This window comes from Neofelis nebulosa, chromosome 5 (genome assembly GCF_028018385.1).
Source record: "Neofelis nebulosa isolate mNeoNeb1 chromosome 5, mNeoNeb1.pri, whole genome shotgun sequence".
Lineage (NCBI taxonomy): Eukaryota > Metazoa > Chordata > Mammalia > Carnivora > Felidae > Neofelis > Neofelis nebulosa.
The window spans coordinates 9,399,579-9,419,144 of NC_080786.1; the positions used below are offsets into that span (position 1 = coordinate 9,399,579).

At 40.8% G+C, this 19,566-nt stretch overlaps 1 protein-coding gene across 6 annotated transcripts in view; it reads right to left on the reverse strand.

Moving 5' to 3' along the window:
- The window catches only part of ULK4 (unc-51 like kinase 4), a 153,035-nt gene that overhangs the window by 117,229 nt on the left and 16,240 nt on the right, over positions 1–19,566 (reverse strand). For 4 of the 6 annotated variants that reach the window (XM_058729530.1, XM_058729531.1, XM_058729527.1 and 1 more), the window contains exons 6-13: positions 17,384–17,485; positions 16,698–16,781; positions 14,840–14,915; positions 10,936–11,028; positions 8,810–8,925; positions 8,584–8,653; positions 6,359–6,455; positions 1,696–1,800 (exon numbers count right to left, since the gene is read on the reverse strand). In XM_058729530.1, the coding sequence (XP_058585513.1) occupies positions 1,696–1,800; positions 6,359–6,455; positions 8,584–8,653; positions 8,810–8,925; positions 10,936–11,028; positions 14,840–14,915; positions 16,698–16,781; positions 17,384–17,485 (743 nt within the window). The remainder of the gene's footprint in view (positions 1–1,695; positions 1,801–6,358; positions 6,456–8,583; positions 8,654–8,809; positions 8,926–10,935; positions 11,029–14,839; positions 14,916–16,697; positions 16,782–17,383; positions 17,486–19,566) is intronic. The other 2 variants (XM_058729529.1, XM_058729532.1) reach the window with 2 other exon arrangements.

A 19,566-nucleotide genomic window follows, 5' to 3' on the forward strand; every position in this document is an offset into this window, starting at 1 on the left:
CAGAAAAAGGCCTAACAGCAAAGTGGAACAAGAGACCCGAGAAGAGAAAAAGGACATCAGTGGTACAAGTGGTAAAATTCAAATAAATGCGGTAATTTAGTTAACACCATACCAATGTTAGTTCCCGGCTTTGCTAACCATACTATGGTCCCGGGAGATGCTAACATCAGAGAAAGTTGGGTAAAAAGTACACGAGAACTCTGTTTTTGAACCTTTTCTGTATATCTAAAATTAGAAGTTTAAAGAAAAATTTTGACTAAGGCTGCCCCAAAACAAGTAAGTATGGTTAGAAAAAGAAATCAAGAAACAGAACCTTGTCAAAACACATTACAAACTGTTCTTAGAAGGTCCACTGGGAAAATGACCCATTTCACATTAAATCTGGCATGATATACAGTTACTCTGTCAGATAGCTGAGCTCATAAAAAGAATTAGCTCCAGGGGCGCCTGGGTGGCGCAGTCGGTTAAGCGTCCGACTTCAGCCAGGTCACGATCTCGCAGTCCGTGAGTTCGAGCCCCGCGTCAGGCTCTGGGCTGATGGCTCGGAGCCTGGAGCCTGTTTCCGATTCTGTGTCTCCCTCTCTCTCTGCCCCTCCCCCATTCATGCTCTCTTTCTGTCCCAAAAATAAATAAAAAACGTTGAAAAAAATTTAAAAAAAAAAAAAAAAGAATTAGCTCCATTATGAAAAATAGCTGGGTAATCTGTATTAAATGTTGTCTACCTAGTAGATAAATATGCATCCAATTACCCATTTGTTCTTTCTTATTTTTGAGAGAGAAAGAGAGAGATAAAATGCGAGTGGGGGAGGGAGAGAGAGTGAGGGAAACACAGAATCCAAAGCAGGTTCCAGACTCCCAGCTGTCAGCACAGAGCCCGACACAGGGCTCGAACTCACAAACCATAAGATCATGCATGCCCTGAGCCGAAGTTGGCCACTTACCAGTTGAGCCACCCAGGCACCCCAGAACCCATTTGTTCTACATTACAGTAATGTTCCCCCAAAGAAATGGGGGGAAATGGTCATAAATCAAAACAGAAAAAGACATTTTAAAAAGAAAATTAAAATACAGAATAGGTAATACAGAGGGACTGAGAAGTTGATTTTTTTTCTTAAGAATACTCATCATCCCCTGGCGATACAGAGGTATATTTCAAAAGATGTGAAGCAACAAAAATCACACCGGGTATGAAGTGCACCGTGAACCATGACTCCCCAAGCCCCCAGTGTCTCCCCGCCATCTGGCCTGCAGTCCTGAGCACCCGCTAGTCTCTTCGTGACCTGCCCACCCACCCCAGCAGGGGGAGCAGTGCTCACTCACATCTGCCTTCCTAACACATCCAAGACTAGAGTGGTTGGAGAAATTCATTCGAGAATGTAGAGAGAAACAAAAGGAATGAGGACTAAGGTCTGAGGTCTAGAAGCCCATGGACTGAGGGGAGGCGGAGCCGATGCAGAAGAGGAAGAAATTCAGCACTCAGTGAAGGGTCAAGTAACAAAGGAAGAGGAGAGGGTCACGCACAGGGTGGGCGTCAGAAGTGCAGACGTGTGGCACACATGAAATAAAAGAGACATGAGGAATAGCAAAGAAAAGAAAGCCAACAGTATCTGGAATGAAGATATCACCAGGATTTCAGCCCTCTAAATAAAGTCTAAATAAAGCTCAGCCCTCAGCTGTTAGGGCATCTTTCCCCACCTTTGGGTTGTCGATAATTGGGGTGATGACAAGATCAGAGTCTGTGTAGATAAGCTCTCTCATCTGGGATTCCAGGTCCTGCTGACTCAGGGGTTCACTTGCAATCTGAAATAAGAACAAAAATGAGGCTTTGTTTCTGTGACTTACTGCAGAGCTTCTAAGAACCGGGCTAATAAGACCCTGAGTAAGACACCACTGGAAGGGCCACCTGTATCTATGGACCTCAGGTTGCTATTCAAAACACTTCCAGAGACCGTCTTCTTTGATCTTCACAAAAATCCTCAGTGCATCATCATTCTCATGGTCACAGAAGGAAAAAACAAAGGTCAAAGTAACCGATTTGTTCACATTTACCACAAAGGCTGGCTAGTTAGAACCAGAAAACAGATCTTCTATAGTTTGATGTTTCAGCTACAATGAGGCAAACTTGTTTTTCAATTACCAGGGTGGTTTTTATCATTCATCCACTCGACACTCACCAATTTATTCTGCTTTACAAAATATTCAGTATGAAGCTAAAATTACAGCATAAAGGAATTTCAAGGTCAAATACTAACCCTCTACCTAAGCATTAAACACCTCTATCTTTATAAAAGCTAAAGTGGACAGGGGCGCCTGGGTGGCTCAGTCAGTTGAGCGTCCGGCTTCAGCTCAGATCATGACCTCACGGTTCCTGAGTTTGAGTCCTGCATCGGGCTCTGTGCTGACAGCTTGGAGCCTGGAGCCTGAAGCCTGCTTCGGATTCTGTGTCTCTCTCTCTCGGCCCCTCCCATGCTCACACTCTCTCTCTCTCTCTCTCAAATATAAACATTAAAAAAAAAATGTTTTAAATAATAATAAAAGCTAAAGTAGAGTTAACACATAATGAAAATGAGTAACCGTATTTGAGATTTTTCTTTGTGTTCTACTTAAACATAACTCTCATTCCTAGTGTGATGCCACCTGAGGACTTCACATCAGACCAAAAAAAAAAAAAAAAAAAAAAAAAAAAAAGTGGATTTATGCTTTAACAACTTCCACTGAGGCAGCTCTTCCTGCCCATGGAGCCTATCCCCATGCTTTAATAAAAACACCTCTTTGCACGGGTAGCGGGGGGGGGGGGGGGGGGGGGGGGGGACTTCCACTGAAACACTGACCAACAAACAGAACAAAACAGAAAAAACAAAACAGTGAAGTGAAAAATGAGGAAATTCTCCAAAACGGAGGCAAGAGCATGACTAAAGGAATAATTAGCTAACTAGGTTCTTGGAAACAAGACCACCCCTTTGCAACTTAGAAAACAGACTTATCAAAAAACACATGAAGAATAAGGAGGAACTTTGTAAAACAAAGATTTTAATGTTTAAAAGCATGGACATTTAAGACAGAAAGACTTCAAAGAAATGTCAACATGAATGAACTAAAAACATATTAAGAATTAGTAAGGTAGACCAATTAGAAATGTATATATAAAAATTAATTTCCTATATATAAATGAAACATATGCACAGTTAACAGTCTAAAAATGAAATACCCACTCACAACAGCAAAATAAAATATAATTCTCAGGAATAAAGTGATCAAACACTGCAATCATAAAATTATGTTCCCTTGTTTGAAAATGAACATGTATGTATAGACTCAGAGATAGAAATATCAAAATATAACCAGTGGTTACCCTGGATAATAAAGTTACAAGTAGTTTTCCTTTGTCCTCCTGTACATTTTCCAAGTTTTCTACAATTATAAAGATTTTGTAATTGAATAAAAAAAATCACTTAAAAAATTATACAAGATAAACTCTCATATACTACATATACAATTACTGCTTGACTATTCTCAATAAAACGATTAAGTGCGCTCCTCTACAATAACCATGGCCAGAAGAGACTCAACATCTGTTACATTTCAAAATGCATTTTTGGGGGCACCCGGGTGGTTCAGCTGGTTAAGCATCCAACTCTTGGTAACAGCTCAGGTCATGATCCCAGGTCGTGGAATCAAGCTCTGGGTTGGACTCAGCACTGAGCATGGGGTCTGCTTAGGATTCACTCCCTCTTCTTCCTCCACCACTTCCCTACTCACACTCTCGCTCTAAAAATAAATAAAATAAAATGCATTTTTACTGTTACACAATTTTCCCTCACATATAACTAACATACAAACTGATCCTAAAATTCACATGGAAATGCAAGGGACTCAGAGTAGCCAAAACAACCTTGAAAAAGGACAAAATTGGAAGAATCATACCTCCTAACTTCAAAACTTACTAAAAAGCTACAGTGATCAAGAGTAGCCAGTTAGTTACTATGCGACCAGCATGAAGAAAGATGCAGAGATCAACAGAACAGAGTCCAGAAATAAACCTCACCTTTACGGCCAATTGATAGTCAACAAGAACGCCAGGACAATGAACTGGGAAAGAACAGTCTTTTCAACAAATGGTGCTGAGACAAATGGAAATCCACACGCAAAACAATGAAGCTGAACCCTCTATCTCATGCCGTGTACAAAAATTAACTCAAATGGATTTAAGACCTAAAGAGCTAAGCGCAGACATAAACTTTTGTGACCTTGGAGTAGGCAATGGTTTCTAAATTATGACACCAGAAGCCTAAGCAACAACACACACACAAAAAAAATAATTTGAACTACATCAAAATTAAGAACTTCTGTGCTTCGGGTGCCAGGATGGCTTAGTCAGTTGAGCAGCCGACCCTTATTTCATGTCAGGTAATGATGCCAAAGTCATCCCACAGCCTCCATGCTGAGTTATGGAGCCTGCTTGGAGTTCTCTCTCTCCCTCTGCCCCTCTCCCCCACGTGTACGTGCTCTTGCTCTCCCTCTCTCTCTCAAAAAATAAATAAAAATAAACACTTCCGTGCTTCAAAGGACACCATTGAAAAACACAATCCACAGGGTGGAAGATTTATAAATCACATACCTAGGATACATAAAGAATTCCTTACAACTCAATAAATGAGCAAAGATTTGAAAAGACATTCTTTCCGGGGCGCCTGGGTGGCTCAGTCGGTTGAGCGTCCAACTTCAGCTCAGGTCATGATCTCAGTTTGTGGGTTCAAGCCCCGCGTCGGGCTCTGTGCCGACTGCTTGCTCAGAGCCTGGAGCCTGCTTCAGATTCTGTGTCTCCTTCTCTCTCTGCCCCTCCCCCGCTCACACTTTGTCTCACTCTGTTTCTCAAAAATAAATAAAATGTAAAAAAAAAAAAAAAAAAAAAAAAAAAGACATTCTTTCAAAGGAGATATACAAATGGCCCATAAGCACATGAAAAGATGCTCAATAAAATCAGCCACCAGAAATGCAAATCAAAACTAGGTATAATTTCACACCTCCTCGTCTGGCTATAATGCAGCATTATCCACAATGGCCCAAAGGCTGAAGCAACCTGAGTGGCCAAAAGGTGGATGCGTGGATAAACACAATGTGGTACCTACACACAACGAAGTATTACTCAGCCTGAAAAGGGAATGGAATTCTGACATACGCTAGACCTTGAACACATCATGCTAAGTGCAACAGGCCAGACACAAAAGGGCTAATTTTGTACGGTTCCACTTACAGGAGATTACCGGGCACAGAGGCAGAAGGTGGAACAGCGGCTGCCACGGCTGGGAGGAAAGGAGGTGGGGAGCTATTGTTTAGTGGGCACAGCGTCTCAATTTGGGGTGATCAAACAGTCCTGGAGACGGAGAGTGAGGACAGTGGCACAAAAATGGGAATGTACTTAACGTCACAGAACCGTACGACTAAAAAATAGTTAAATGGTAAGTTCTATGCAACATGTATTTTACCACAATTAGGAAAAAAGACAGTAACTAGTTTTGTTAGAGATGGGTAAAAACCGGAAGCCTCACACGCTGCTAGTGAGAATGTAAAATGGCCCAGCTGCCTTGAAAACCAGTCTGGCAGTTCTTTGGAAGGTTTAACACAGTCAGCACACGATGCCACAATTACACTCCTGCAGGTATAAGGCGAAATTCAAGGCAGGCCCGCTCAAAAAGCTGTACGCAAACATTCACAGCAGCAGTGTTCACGACAGCCAAAAGGTGGAAACACAACCCAAATGTCCACCAACTGATGAATGGAAAAATGTGGTACATACAAGCAATTATTTGGCAATAAAAAGGAACACAGTACTGATACACCGTGTTATGTGAAAAAAGCCAGTCACAAAAACGGACCTATTGTGTTATTTCATTCATTTGCAACGTCCAGAAGAGACAAATTTATCAAGAGAGCAAGATTAGTGGCTGCCTAGGGTGAGAGGGAAGAGAAACGGAGGGGACGGGAGTGACGGCTAATAGGTATAGCATTTCCCTGTGGGAGGCGAGTGTTCTCAGAATGACTGTGGTGGTGGCTATGTGACTGGGAATATGCACAAAGCCCCCGAACCATACACTCTAAGTGGTGAATTAAATGGGATGTCAATCAGATGTTACTGAGGCTGTTACCAAAAAAATAACTATGAAACAATGCTCTCGTAGGAGTACTTACCAGAAAAAGAGAGTGATAAAGAAAGTGACTTAATTGCAAATTTTGTCATTACGATCATAGTTTGGACATCAACTTGGAACTATTCTTCTGAGTCTCCATACCTTATGCTAAGAAAGAAGGAAAGAAAAGCAAGAAAGGAAAAGGAAAGAAAGATTCCATCCCTGCTCACCTTGGTCAAAGGAGAAGCCTTCTGTGGTGAATGTTGAGTCCTATCCTCACCAGGACTTAGTCCGACCGCACTGCTAGTTCTCGGAGTCGGGCGAGAACTGGAAAATACATACCGGTCAACATTATTCAGAGTGCAGAAACTCTATCCTGTTTACTATTATCTGGGAAAAAAAAATACATCTCACGATAAAATGGTAGAATGTCAAGATTCTGGGTGATCTCATAAATTTAAACTCTAATTTCTGTTTATACAACACCTTTTTTGCAAATATTTCTAGTTTCCTGGCTAATTTATTATTTATTTATAGCACCTATGCTATATACAGTATTTTCTATTTTAACCAGAAACCTTAAAACATTGATTTTTTTTTTTTTTTTTTTTTTTTAAGGAGGCCCCATGCCCAGCACAGAGCCCAATGCAGGGCCTGAACTCACGACCCCAAGATCAAGACCGGAGCTGAGATGAAGAATCAGATGCCCAACTGACTAAGCTACTCAGACACTCCTGATTTTATTTTTTAAATGTCTGCTCGTATCAGCAGGATTAACATAGTAATATAGATCAGACAGTCTACAAAAGATAGAAAATATTTACAACTCTATTTCAGAAAATGTTCGATATGGAAAATCATCTTGGTATCTATTTAAGATAAGGAACAAGTTATAATCTGTATCTATGTTTAATGATTCCTCCTATACTTAAAAATGCTGGTCAGGGGCACCTGGGTGGCTCAGTCGGTTAAGAATCTGACTTCAGTTCAGGTCATGATCTCACAGTTTGTAAGTTCAAGCCCCGCATCCAGATCTGTGCTGATGGCTCAGGGCCTGGAGCCTGCTTCAGATTCTGTGTCTCCCTCTCTCTGCCCCTCTCCTGCTCACACTCTGCGTATGTGCCTCTTTCTCTCAAAAATAAATGAACATTAAGAAATTAAAGAATGCTGGTCATACTCTGTGGGTAACTCCATTACTCCTGGGTCTCTGGAGTTTTTCACATATTAAGAAATTTTTCCACTGATCATTAGGGTCTTTTTTTATGTTTATATTTATGTTTGTTTTTTTTTTTAACATTTATGTCTCTTTCACTCATCTGTTTTTAGTCATTCATTAAACAAGTAGTTTAACTCACGAAATATGCCAAAGATTGTACAAAGTTTTTTAAAAAACTGAATTAATGACTAGAATGTATATAGATAAATTCAATATCCTTTATATTTTCATAGGGTAAAACAAGTCAGGAAATTTTAGTTCATTGTTATAACCCCTTTGTCACTAAATAAAACTCTTTATGTATAGGACCAAAGCTATAAATACAACACTTGACGTTTACATGTTAAAATTTTAAATACATTGCTCTTAATTATATTAAAATGCCATCCTGTTCTCTTTAAAATTACTTCAATGATTACAGTATTAAAAAACATTATTTAAATCTCCACATAAAACAACATTTAACATGGCATGCCTGGGTGGCTCAATCGATTAAGCATCCAACTTCGGCTTAGGTCACAATCTCATGGTTTGTGAGTTTGAGCCCCACATCGGGCTCTCTGCTGTCAGCACAGAACTGCTTCAGATCCTCTGCTCCCCCTCTTTTGTCTCTCGAAAATAAATTTTTTTTATATAAAAATTTTTTAGAAAAATGTTTAACAAAAACACAACCTGTTCTTTCCTCAAAGCATTCAATAAAGAAGCTTGACTGCTAAAATTTCACATTCAATTCTATTTGAAGGGCAAGTAAAAATGAGGAGGTTTTAACCCTTATAAATAGGAAAGACAGGTGGTTCGGTTAAAAACTTTTTTAAATTTTTTTTTAACGTTTATTATTTTTGAGAGACAGACAAAGCACGAGCCGGCAGAGGAACAGAGAGAGAGGGAGCACAGAATCCCAAGCAGGCTCCAGGCCCTGAGCTGTCAGCACAGAGCCCGACGCGAGGCTCGAACCCACAAACTCTGAGATCATGACCTGAGCCTAAGTCAGACGCTTAACCAATTGAGCCACCCAGGCGCCACGGGTTTGGTTCTAAACGTTTAAAACTGCACAGCCACATCAACATTCCATTGGCCAGCACTTAACACGAACTTCAAAAGCAGACTGATACGGAATTCGGCATCCATATCTCTGCGCTTCATCTCTGGGGAACATGGTTTGCCAGCAGGACAACAGATGCTTTAAGAAGACCTGACTGTCATCACGCAGGGATTCCTTGCTGCTGTCACCTTACATACCTCAGAAGAAACATGGACTCATTCGGTTGACCCCCAACCACACTTCTAGGCCGCAACTCGGCTGGATTTTCTGTGGCAGGACAGAAAAAACATTACGTGCAAAGAACCAAAAATACCAGGAGCAGGGCATGATGCAAGCAGAAATTTAAAAAGAATGGTAGCAAAAACTAGAATTTCTCAGAAACGGCACACTCAGCGGCAAGAACATGCTCCAGCGAAAGCTCACCTAGTCTGAAAGACTGACTCAGTCGCTGACCACTCTTGTCCCCCTTGGCTTGTCCACTTGGCTTCAAAACCTCCTTGGAATCCTGGGTCCCAGAATGCTCCATCACTTTTCCGCTGCTCAACAGGAGAAAGCCAACACAATCAAACTTATTTTTGAGCTTTCTATAGTTATTCCGTGTAGAACAAGAGGTTGGAAAAGTTCATGAAATTACACGTACCATCTGGCAAAGCCGTGGAGTTAGAGAAGCACGGTCACTGAGTAGCTCAAGTGAGCACTTACTATACACAAGGCTTTGTACTGTCTATAAATCTTATCGGTGGGAAATAAGTGGCAGATCGGGCAAGTAAACCAGAGCCCCTAAGTTTATAAGTACCAGTAACCTGGCGGTGAACTTCCCTCTTATTTTTCCCCTTCCAGTATTGCCCGGCCTTGACTCCAAGGCACTGAATACAGACAAAAGGAGCCTCTAAGAGAAGCCTTCTGTTTCTGTTCTAAGAAACAGGAAAGGGGACCCCCTACAGGTCAGGACGGAGGAAATGCCATGGTTTAATTTTTTTTTTCCTTTTTCCATTTTATTCTATCCCTGCTACCAGGTAACCCTGCAGCAGCTAGCTGGGAACAGCAGCAGCTCCTAGCCAGTGGCTCGAACTCACAGAGGGGCATATTCTGTAGCCAGAGAGTTATGGTCTTAAGAACAGGAGGCAAATCCCTGCCGTCCTGTTCTTTTTCCTCCTCTCTCGCTGTCCTCCTGCCACTTGGCCCCAAACATCCAGCAAGACACGAAACCTGTAATACACCACGACTAAGTGGGGCTTAATGTGGGACTGCAAGGCTGGCTCAATATTTGAAAACCACAGTCTAAAGAAGAAAAACCACATGACCTTATCAACCGATACAAAAAGGCATCTGACGAAACTCAAAAATCATTCGAACTGAAGAAGGGCAGCTACACGAACCTCGAACTCATCATACTTAATGGTGAAAGGCTGAGTGCTTTCATCTCAAAAGGCAGAAACCAGGCAAAGAGCTTCATTTTCACCACTCCTGATTCAGTGCCTTACTGAAAAAGACCTAGCAAGGGCTATAAGGCAAGAAAAGAAACCAAAGGCATAGAGATTAACAAGGAAGAGGACACACTAAGGTCAGAGGTCTCCTGTGCCTTGCAGACACTGGAGGACCACAACCAGAGCCCCGCTTTCTATTAGTCCCCACAGAGCAAAACACAATGGTAGGAGCGTGGTTGACTCTCACTGGACCAGAGAAACCCAAGTTTGAGAGAGACCTTAAATAGGATACTTAGGAGAGACCTTCTCTATCCAACACGCTGAATTTGCCAAGACGAGAACCAAGAATCACACAACAATTCGTCACTGAATAAGCTGACCGGGGCAGGGCGGGGGGTCAATTGTCTGGCCCTGATTCGACCACTCCTCACCTTGTTCTTAATACCATCCCTTTTTTAAGTGTCCTGGGCGAAGAAGATTTTATAATAAAAACGAGGTATATTAGTCAGAATGAGACAGGAGCTAGGTTATGCTGTGGTAACCTGCAACCCACAAATCTCTGCGGCTTAGAATGTCCTGTCTCCCTCACGCACACAGCCACTAAAGGCTGGCAAGGAAGCTATGCCCATCACAGTCACTAAAGACCCAGCCCGACAGCAACTCCATTTGGACACTGTCTTCCCAATTACCTCATGAAGAGGAAGCAGTGTGGCCAACCTCATACTGGCTCTTCAAGCGTCTATGCAGAACGAACACACATCACTTCTGTTCCCATTTCATTAACCAAAGCAAGTCACGTGACCATGCCTGACTCAAGAGGGGGCTAGGAGATCCCACCATGTGCTTGCAAGGTGGGAAGTGAGTTATAGTTGATGAACAGAACTAATGACCACCATACTCAATCACTGACTGGAGAAGAAACAACTGATCGGAAAAATGAGCAAAATCGCGAACACATAAGGTCATGACTAAACTCTTCAAGCACGCCTGAACAAATGCTTGATTTTCTCCTAGTATGAAAACAGACAAATTTACGTCATCGACGCTGCATTATTACAACAGTAATCAGTATGGTCACCTGATAACCACGTCCCCCCACACAAAGGTAAGCTTATACACTACCTGACGATGGAATCCTCAGTGCTCGATTCATGATCTCTCCTAGCGAAAGCATCCTTCCAAAATGAATGCTGCAATAGGCCTGCCCAAGTTAATCTAGACAAAACATAAATGTTAAAATTCTTTTCACATGATTTACCATGCATAGTTCCCAAGTCATGTCCCAATTACATATATCAGATTTTATAGTTTATAAATTTCTCCATTCAAATGTACCTCCGCAATTCTTTCATACTTTACTTGCATTTTAGTATACAATTAACCTCTTAGCAACATGCAAAAAATAATTCTGAAGCCTTAAATGGTACAGAATGAAAGAGTCTAAAAACTCAGTATTGGTTCATATTGCATGGAGCCTAATGAAAACATTTTGGGTTCTCAAAAGAGTCTATGAAAGGAGCCTATAATTAGCTTAAAATTTTATTTACCATTTTTTAAATTATAGTTACTGTTCCTTTTTTTTTTCCCCTGAGTGAGAGTGTGATCAGAGGAGACAGACAGAGAGAGACAGAGAGACAGACAGGAGAACAGAAGATCCACAGAGGGCTTCTGTGCTGACAACAGCAAGCAACAGGGCTCAAACTCAAACCTTGAGGTCACAACACGCGCCCAAGTCAGACGCCCAACCAAGTGAGCCACCTAGGTGCCCCATTAGCTTAACATTTTTAAGGAAATATAACAAATATTATCAATCTATAACTCTATCATCCTTTATTCTACCTACCCTACCTGTTTCATGACTTTCATTTTTGGGACTTCACTTTTAGAATTTCATTCAGAAATAAACAAGAAAATCAACCTCACAATTTTACACAGTCACACGTCTCTGTAGGAGTCAAATGTTATCCAGCTACTTTGCCCACGTTAAAATGACCTGACGCTGGCTGGGGTGCCTGGGTGGTGCAGTCAGCTGGGCATCTGACTCCTGATATCAGCTCAGGTCACGATCTCAGGGTTATGGGATCAGGTCCCATGTCTGGTTCCACGTCAGGATCCACAAGGAGCATGGAGCCTGCTTGGCATTCTCCTTCTCTGCCCCCTCACCACCCCCAGCCTCTGCCCTTTCCCCCCACTGGTGCAGTGCACTCTCTCTAAAATAAAAAAATTTTTAAAGACTTTAGGCTGTACCTAAAAGCCAGACTCACTTGCAAAGCATTAATTTTTACTATTAATAGAGTAAGCTTCTAGTTATAATCATCGGACTCAGAATGGCTAAGCCTGACTAAAATTTCAAAATAAGGAAAACTGGACTGTTCAAAATGCCTATTGAAATAAAAATTACTTTGATCAAAATTGAAACAGAAGGTATCTGTAATCACATATAATATCCCTTTTTCACAAAGGGCTCCTAAAAAACACGAACAGAGAAATAAAAATTGCCAATGAAGCAAAATTTCTTTTTTGTCAGCTTAGCAAAAACGTAGAAGGTCAACAAAGTCTGATGTAGGTAATACTGGGAGGAAAGGGGCTCTCTGGAGGTGCTACGCCAGCACACATTCCAAGCAGGTAACAAATGCACCAAATTGTTTCATGTTCTAAGCCTCTGGCCACCAACCCCACTGTCAGAAAACTCCAAGGAGGTGACTGCCTAAAGGAACAATAACAAATACACAAAAGGGTATTTACTGTACCAGTGTACGTGATATTCCAAGTCAAGAAGTACTCTAGGGGCGCCTGGGTGGCTCAGTCAGTTAAGCGTCCCACTCTTGATATAAGCTCAGGTCATGATCTCAGAGTTTGTGAGTTCGAGCCCCTCATCAGGCTCTGTACTGACAATGTGGAGTCTGCTTGAGATTCTCTCTCTACCCCTCCCCTGCTCACTCGCTCACAAAAATAAACACACATTTAAAAAAAAATAAAAACCAAAAGGAAGTACTCTCAGGGTGCCTGGGTGGCTCAATCACTCAGTCAGCTAACCTTCTGACTCTTGATTTGGGCTCAGGTCATGATGTCATGGTTCTTGAGTTTGAGCCCCACGATGGACTCTGCACTGACACCACTGAGCCTGCCTGGGATTCTCTCTCCTCTTTCTGCCCCTCCCCTGTTTGTACTTGTGTGCTCTCTCTTGCTGTCAAAAAGTAAATAAAAGGGACAGAAGTGGACAGAACTAGGTTATAGAGCAGTATCATTTATGCAAACAAGTATATATAATATAGGGATATAAATATGTGGACATGTGGATACCCATCGCAAATCAAGTAGATGTGTACCCTATCAAAAGGCGTCTGGAAGACTAGAGCAAAATAACGCTAATCCTGAGAGTATTCCATTGTAAGCACAAGGGGAATTAGCAATTCCGTCTGCGCTTTTTTTCTATATTTAACGAAGCTGGAGAATGGGTGATTTCCTATGTTACATTAAATTGACTCTTCGTTTTACACCCTGACGCAGAGACCCCAAACACTTGCCTAAACCACCCCTACGCCCCAGATACCTAGTGACAATCTGAGCTAGAAACCAATTGTTCTTGTCTGCTAACCCAGGGAGACCCGCTCCGGACTCCTCACCTGCCTTCTACAACCCCATGCCGCAGTGGCTTCTCATTTGCTGCCATTACTGCAACCCAGAAAATTCAAGCTGTGCCTATTGGCCTCTCACTCGGCACTCTCATTGTGACAGGATTATCATAAAAACACATCATATTAAAATACCACTCAGCATGGGGCGCCTGGGTGGCGCAGTCGGTTAAGCGTCCGACTTCAGCCAGGTCACGATCTCGTGGTCCGTGAGTTCGAGCCCTGTGTCGGGCTCTGGGCTGATGGCTCGGAGCCTGGAGCCTGTTTCCGATTCTGTGTCTCCCTCTCTCTCTGCCCCTCCCCCGTTCATGCTCTGTCTCTCTCTGTCCCAAAAATAAATAAAAAACGTTGAAAAAAAAAATTTTTTTAAAAGAAAAAAAAAAATACCACTCAGCAGTTATTAGAGTAACTGTATCTTGACAGTATCATCCCTAGTTCAAGAGTGTAAGACAGACTTAGCCTGAAATCGACAATGAAAAACAATGCCCTTCCTGGACTTAAGAAGTTACAAGGAAATCTGTCAACCAATTAGGCAACTATTTAATACATTGAAGGAGAAATGAACTTTAAACCTTCCTCGTGATTAAAAATCCCTGCAAACAGAGATACAGAGACAAACCAGGTTCTTAACTACAGAACACACACTGATGGTTACGAGAGGAGAGCTCGGTTAACTAGGTGATGGGGACTGAGGATGGCACCTGTCGTGATGAGAACCAGGTGACGTACGGAAGCGTTGAATCACTCTACTGTACACTTAACATTACACTAGATGTTAACTAACTGCAATGAATTTTTTTTTTTAATTTTTTAATGTTTGTTTTTGAGAGAGAGAGAGAGAACACAAGCAAGGGAGGGGCAGAGAGAGAAGGAGACACAGAATCCGAAGCAGGCTCCAGGCTCTGAGCTGTCAGCACAGAGCCCAACGTGGGGCTTGAACCCACGAACTGCGAGATCGTGACCTGAGCCGAAGTCGGACGCTTAACCAACCTAGACACCCAGGGGCCCCTAAATTTTTTTTTTTCCAGACAGAGCAAAAGCACAAGTTGGGGGGGGGGGAGGGACGGAGGGAGAGAGGGGGAATTCAAACAGGATCCACGCTCGGCACAGAGCTTGACACAGGGCTAATCCCATAACCCCAGGATCATGACCCGAGCCGAAATAAACAGTTGGACACTCAACCGACAAAGCCACCCAGGCACCCCTAAAATAAGAACTTAAAAAAAAAAAAAAAAAACCTGCAAATAGAAAACACTCTTAATGTAAATTCATATTTTTTTAAAGAGGTAATTTTAAAAGTTCTGTGTATATTAAGAACAGTACTATTTTAGAAGTACATGAAAGGAGAAAAAGATTCTTCTCATTCATATCAAAATACTATCCATACATACCTTTTCTGAGGATCTTTTTGAAGTAAACCATCAAGCAAATTAATAAAATCTGAAGAAGCTTTAGGAAGAGAAGAATCTATACACAAATTGATACCCAAAAAGAAAAAAAAAAAAGTGGTAAGTACATGAATATATGCCGTGCATAAACTTTAGAGTGATAGTATCTGAGCACACATTTAAGAGAACACTGAATCCATTAACAATTATATCCTCCATTTAATGGGGGTGAGGAATGGGCATAAAAATAAAAAACATTTTTTCCTAGACCATAAAAAACTTGAATCTCAAAAACTAAATTTGGACTAACCTCTACACTTTCTCTTTACTGAATAAGCCTGGCCAGGATCACCAGGCTGACAAATTCACATCCTTGTCTCAACTTTTAATTATGCCTCATTTTCTGAGGCATTCTTAATTTGACCAACTTGGCTTTATAATGTATGGTGATAAGAATACTTGCAATCCCTCTTTTCTCCCCCTCTCTCTTTTAAAGATTTTTAACAGGAAAATAATGTCACAATATTATGACACTGTCCAATTCCAATAGTCTGTAAATGTTAGTTCTTTTTAAATTAGAATATACCACAAATTATCAGTCTGTGGATACAAGTGGCCCCGAAGACAGTGGACAAAGACATCCAACAGAGGGCACTATTGGGCACGATGGCCACAGTCTGATGAAGATCTCTAATTAAGTGTGGGCCACCAGACGTATCCTGACCAGATCTTTGACACCTGTATTTCCAGATTTCTGTTCCCTGCCTAAAAATCTTTAAATGACAAAACAATAATCAATACTTCTAGTATTCAAAACAAAAACAATAATCCAAAGTCATCATTACAGGAAATAGATTATGTAGAAATCAACCATTCTTAAGTTAAAGAAAAAGTAAGCAGTTTTATTTTAAGAAGTATAGACTATTTTCAAAGTAACGTTTTGGCTTTTTCATTTAGGATGACCCTTGAAATCTTGAAAGAATTCTGTATTCCCAGTTTTTCCATTAATTAGTTCTAAAAAGTTTTCCTCATCAAGTTCTGTTTTCATTTGTGTATCTTAAGATTCACTTTTCTTGTGGTATATACTAAAGTGTTTTCCTATGCTATGTTTGGGCCTTTTGGTTTTTTTTCTTTGTCTTGCCTTAAAATTGTTAGTGGTAGATTGTTATATCAAAATCCATTTGATTAAAGTTCCAATCATTTTAAGACACTACAACTATATCTAGTTTAAAGTCTTTAAAAACTTGTCAGGGACATCCTGATTCATCGAGGAAAGAGCTGACAAATGCCTGACTTATCCCTACTCGAACACTAAACAGAAATAAATACAAGGAACGTGAGTACAAAGTAAGTAAATAGTACATTCACAAGAAACACAAAAGTTTGAGTTTTTAAAATCTTTATACCAGACTTCTGTTGATATAGGAGCACAAAATAATTAAATGAAGAAACCTATTAGTAGTGCTTTTTTTCATTATCTTAAGAAGGCAAAGGGAATGCTAACATTTCTAAAAATATCAACTTGGGACTATTTATAAAATGTAAATTTGGGGGTTAGGAATCAAAAACAGACTTTGGGTAACAGTGTACATTTATAGTGTCAGATGTAAACTAACTGCATTTATAATAAAAAAAAAACCCTACGTTTTGTTTTTTTAAATGTTTATTTTTGAGAGAGCATGCACACAAGCAGGGAAGAGGCATAGAGAGAGGGAGACAAAGAATTCAAAGCAGGCTCCAGACTCTGAGCTGTCAGCACAGAGTCCAATGTGGGGCTCAAACCAACGAACCATAAGGACATGATCTGAGCCAAAGTTGGACACTTAACCAATTGGGCCACCCAGGTGCCCAAAACTCCTACCTTTTGGAAAAGGTGGCAAAGGATCTGCATAAAAAATCTTTTCAATTAATTCTGAAAAACTTTCTGAGAAGAATGGAGGTCTTCCTGAAATTACATGAAAAATTGTAAAATTAAACAATAGTTTGCTATTACCAACCTATAATTCTAAATAAATCTCAACTATAGATAGTTTAGGACTACACAACTTACAGGAAAAAAATATATATAGCAATAACTACTTATTGAATGCCTGGTACAGACGAGGCACACTGTCTGTATATTTTCCTATTTCTGTAATTCAAAACGTATCATCCTAACGAAGATGCTAATTATGTGTGGACCATTATCTAAGGGCTGTATGGGCCAATGGACACATCTGAATAATTCACAGGCACAGGTACCTTTACAAGAATTTCTACTAATAATCACAATTTTTAATAAGTAGGCACATGTTAACATTCCAAATGATTATCATGAAAAATACCTGTATGTCAACAGTTCCTTGACGTAGATATCAAAGGTTCTAGACATATGCCTAGACAACAAGCATACAGGAGGAATACAGAGGGAAGCAAGCCAAAACCAGTATATATAAAAATTTAGAAAAGCTAGTTTTCATGTCTTCCAGGATAAATACTCACAAACTACAGATTTAATCTTTTTGTGTGTGCTCAGCTCTGATTTAAACTGTACCAGAAAGTAATCACCTGAAAACATTTCATAAAGCAGACAGCCCAAAGACCAGAGGTCACTGGTGATGGAGAAGTCAGTACCCCTTAAAATTTCAGGTGCTGTATATGTAAGAGATCCTGAAAGTATAAAGAACAACTTTGTTAGGCATTTTTAACAATCCCAAAAACAAACCTGCCTACAAAAGACCAAAAGACCTGGTAAGGCCAAAAAAAAAAAAAAAAAAAAAAAAACAGGAAGAAAACACACCTTCATGTACATTTCACCTTTTTTAAAGTTTTCTGATTTTAAGGTTTCATTTACAAGGATACGTAAGAATACAAACAGGTTTGGGAAATCCACTTTAGTTAGAGGTGTGGCACAATTCTGTATGTTCTTTTAAGTTAACAACTTAATCAAAAGAACCTCTGATTATAATATTTTGACTAGAATAGGGTTATACAGCATTAACATCCCAAATTCCCACTGGCTTACCAACAAATGTTTATATTACTCAAACTACATGTCAACCACGGGTCAGCCCCTGGGCTCAGACCGTCACAGTCACTCAAAGAGCCAGGCTGAGAGAGGCTGCATCTCAAGACATGCCACCTCCATCACCAAGACAGGGAAAGAATGCACACTGCACACGGGCTCTGAAAACTCCCACCTCCAAGTAACTCACATCACTCCTGCTCACATTTCCTTAGCTTTGACAGGGAGAAGATACAATCCTACCATGGATCCAAAAGAAAAGGAAATATTTCGTGATTAGCACTAAGGTGTGCCACATACACTTTACCCTAAGTTTAGTAGAAGATGGAAATTGCAGATTCTTAGGGCACTGGGTAGCTCAGTCAGTTGAGCGTCCGACTCTTGATTTCGGCTCAGGTTAAGATCTCGCGGTTCGTGAGTTCAAGCCCCACTTCAGGCTCTGCACTGACAGCGAGGACCCTGATGGGGATTCATTCATTCTCTCTCTCTCTCTCTCTCCCCCCCCCCCCCAAATAAATTGTAAAAAGTAAAATATGTAGCAAATTCTCGAGCTAGCAAGTTCTACTGATGAGAGAAATCAAAAGCTTAGAAGGTTCCCTAACATCTCCCAAGTCACACAGCAGGCCACTTGCAGAACACCCACCAAAACTCTACCTAAAACCCTCCCATCTTCCAGTGAGAATGTTCTTTCCATGAAGCGAGCAATCATCAACCATCTGGAAAATAAAATTCTACCGAGGTAAGCCTTCCAGCAAATACTATCTCAAGGGCCCACTGCGGCCACAACAGCAGCCTCATGTGTCCTCAGGTTTTAAAGTTCTCCTTATGTGACATTTTGGCTAGACAATCACATTTCATGCATACATTCATCTCATTCACCAAACACGTACAGAAGACCTATTTGCCTTTACTTTTGCCAGATCCTGAGAAAGCAAATCTAAGCAAGACCCCCAATATGCCCGAGTACCCCGCCCAACACTTAACCGGTGCATCATTAATATGTGTTAACTGTGAACATCTGTCTCTCTTCCTCACCTAGAAATGCAAGTTCAGTTAGGCCAGGGATTTTTACCTTTGTTCACATTCGTATTTCCAGTATCTAGAACATGCCTAAATTTTTGTTGATTTATGCAATGTGTTTCACACGAATCAATGGATGTACTAATGAACAAATGAATACGAAGTCCCTACCTTCATAACTGAATGTAAAAAGACAATGTAGAAAAATGATTAACATGTTAAGTTCGACAACAGATTTACATAGAGAACATTACGAAAGAATTACTGTTTCACACGATCTCTCCTCAAGCACTGGGATTCCCAGATCCCATGTCACTGCAAAAATCACCACCCAAGAATTCACCCTAAAAATCTTCCCTAATTTCAGAATATCAGCTACTCAACAATGTTGAAAAACTATCTGTTGAGCCACTAGTGTATGCCAGGCACCGTTCTAAGTGCTGAGAATACAGAAGAAAGCAGGAAAACATGGCCATCCTTATGTTCTAATGAGCGGTCAGGGACCTAGGAAGCCAAGGATAGGATGCAGGTTTGTTCGAGGTTCCCTGTACCTCACACGGTACTGGATCTATGCAAAACCCATTAGGCCATGGGCAAAGCCATCCCCGTATCCAGACTTCTCCTCCTCACTATTATTTTCAATATATTATTTGACTGTCAAAAATGGCAAAAATATATTATTTTGACTGGACAGCATCTCCTAAAC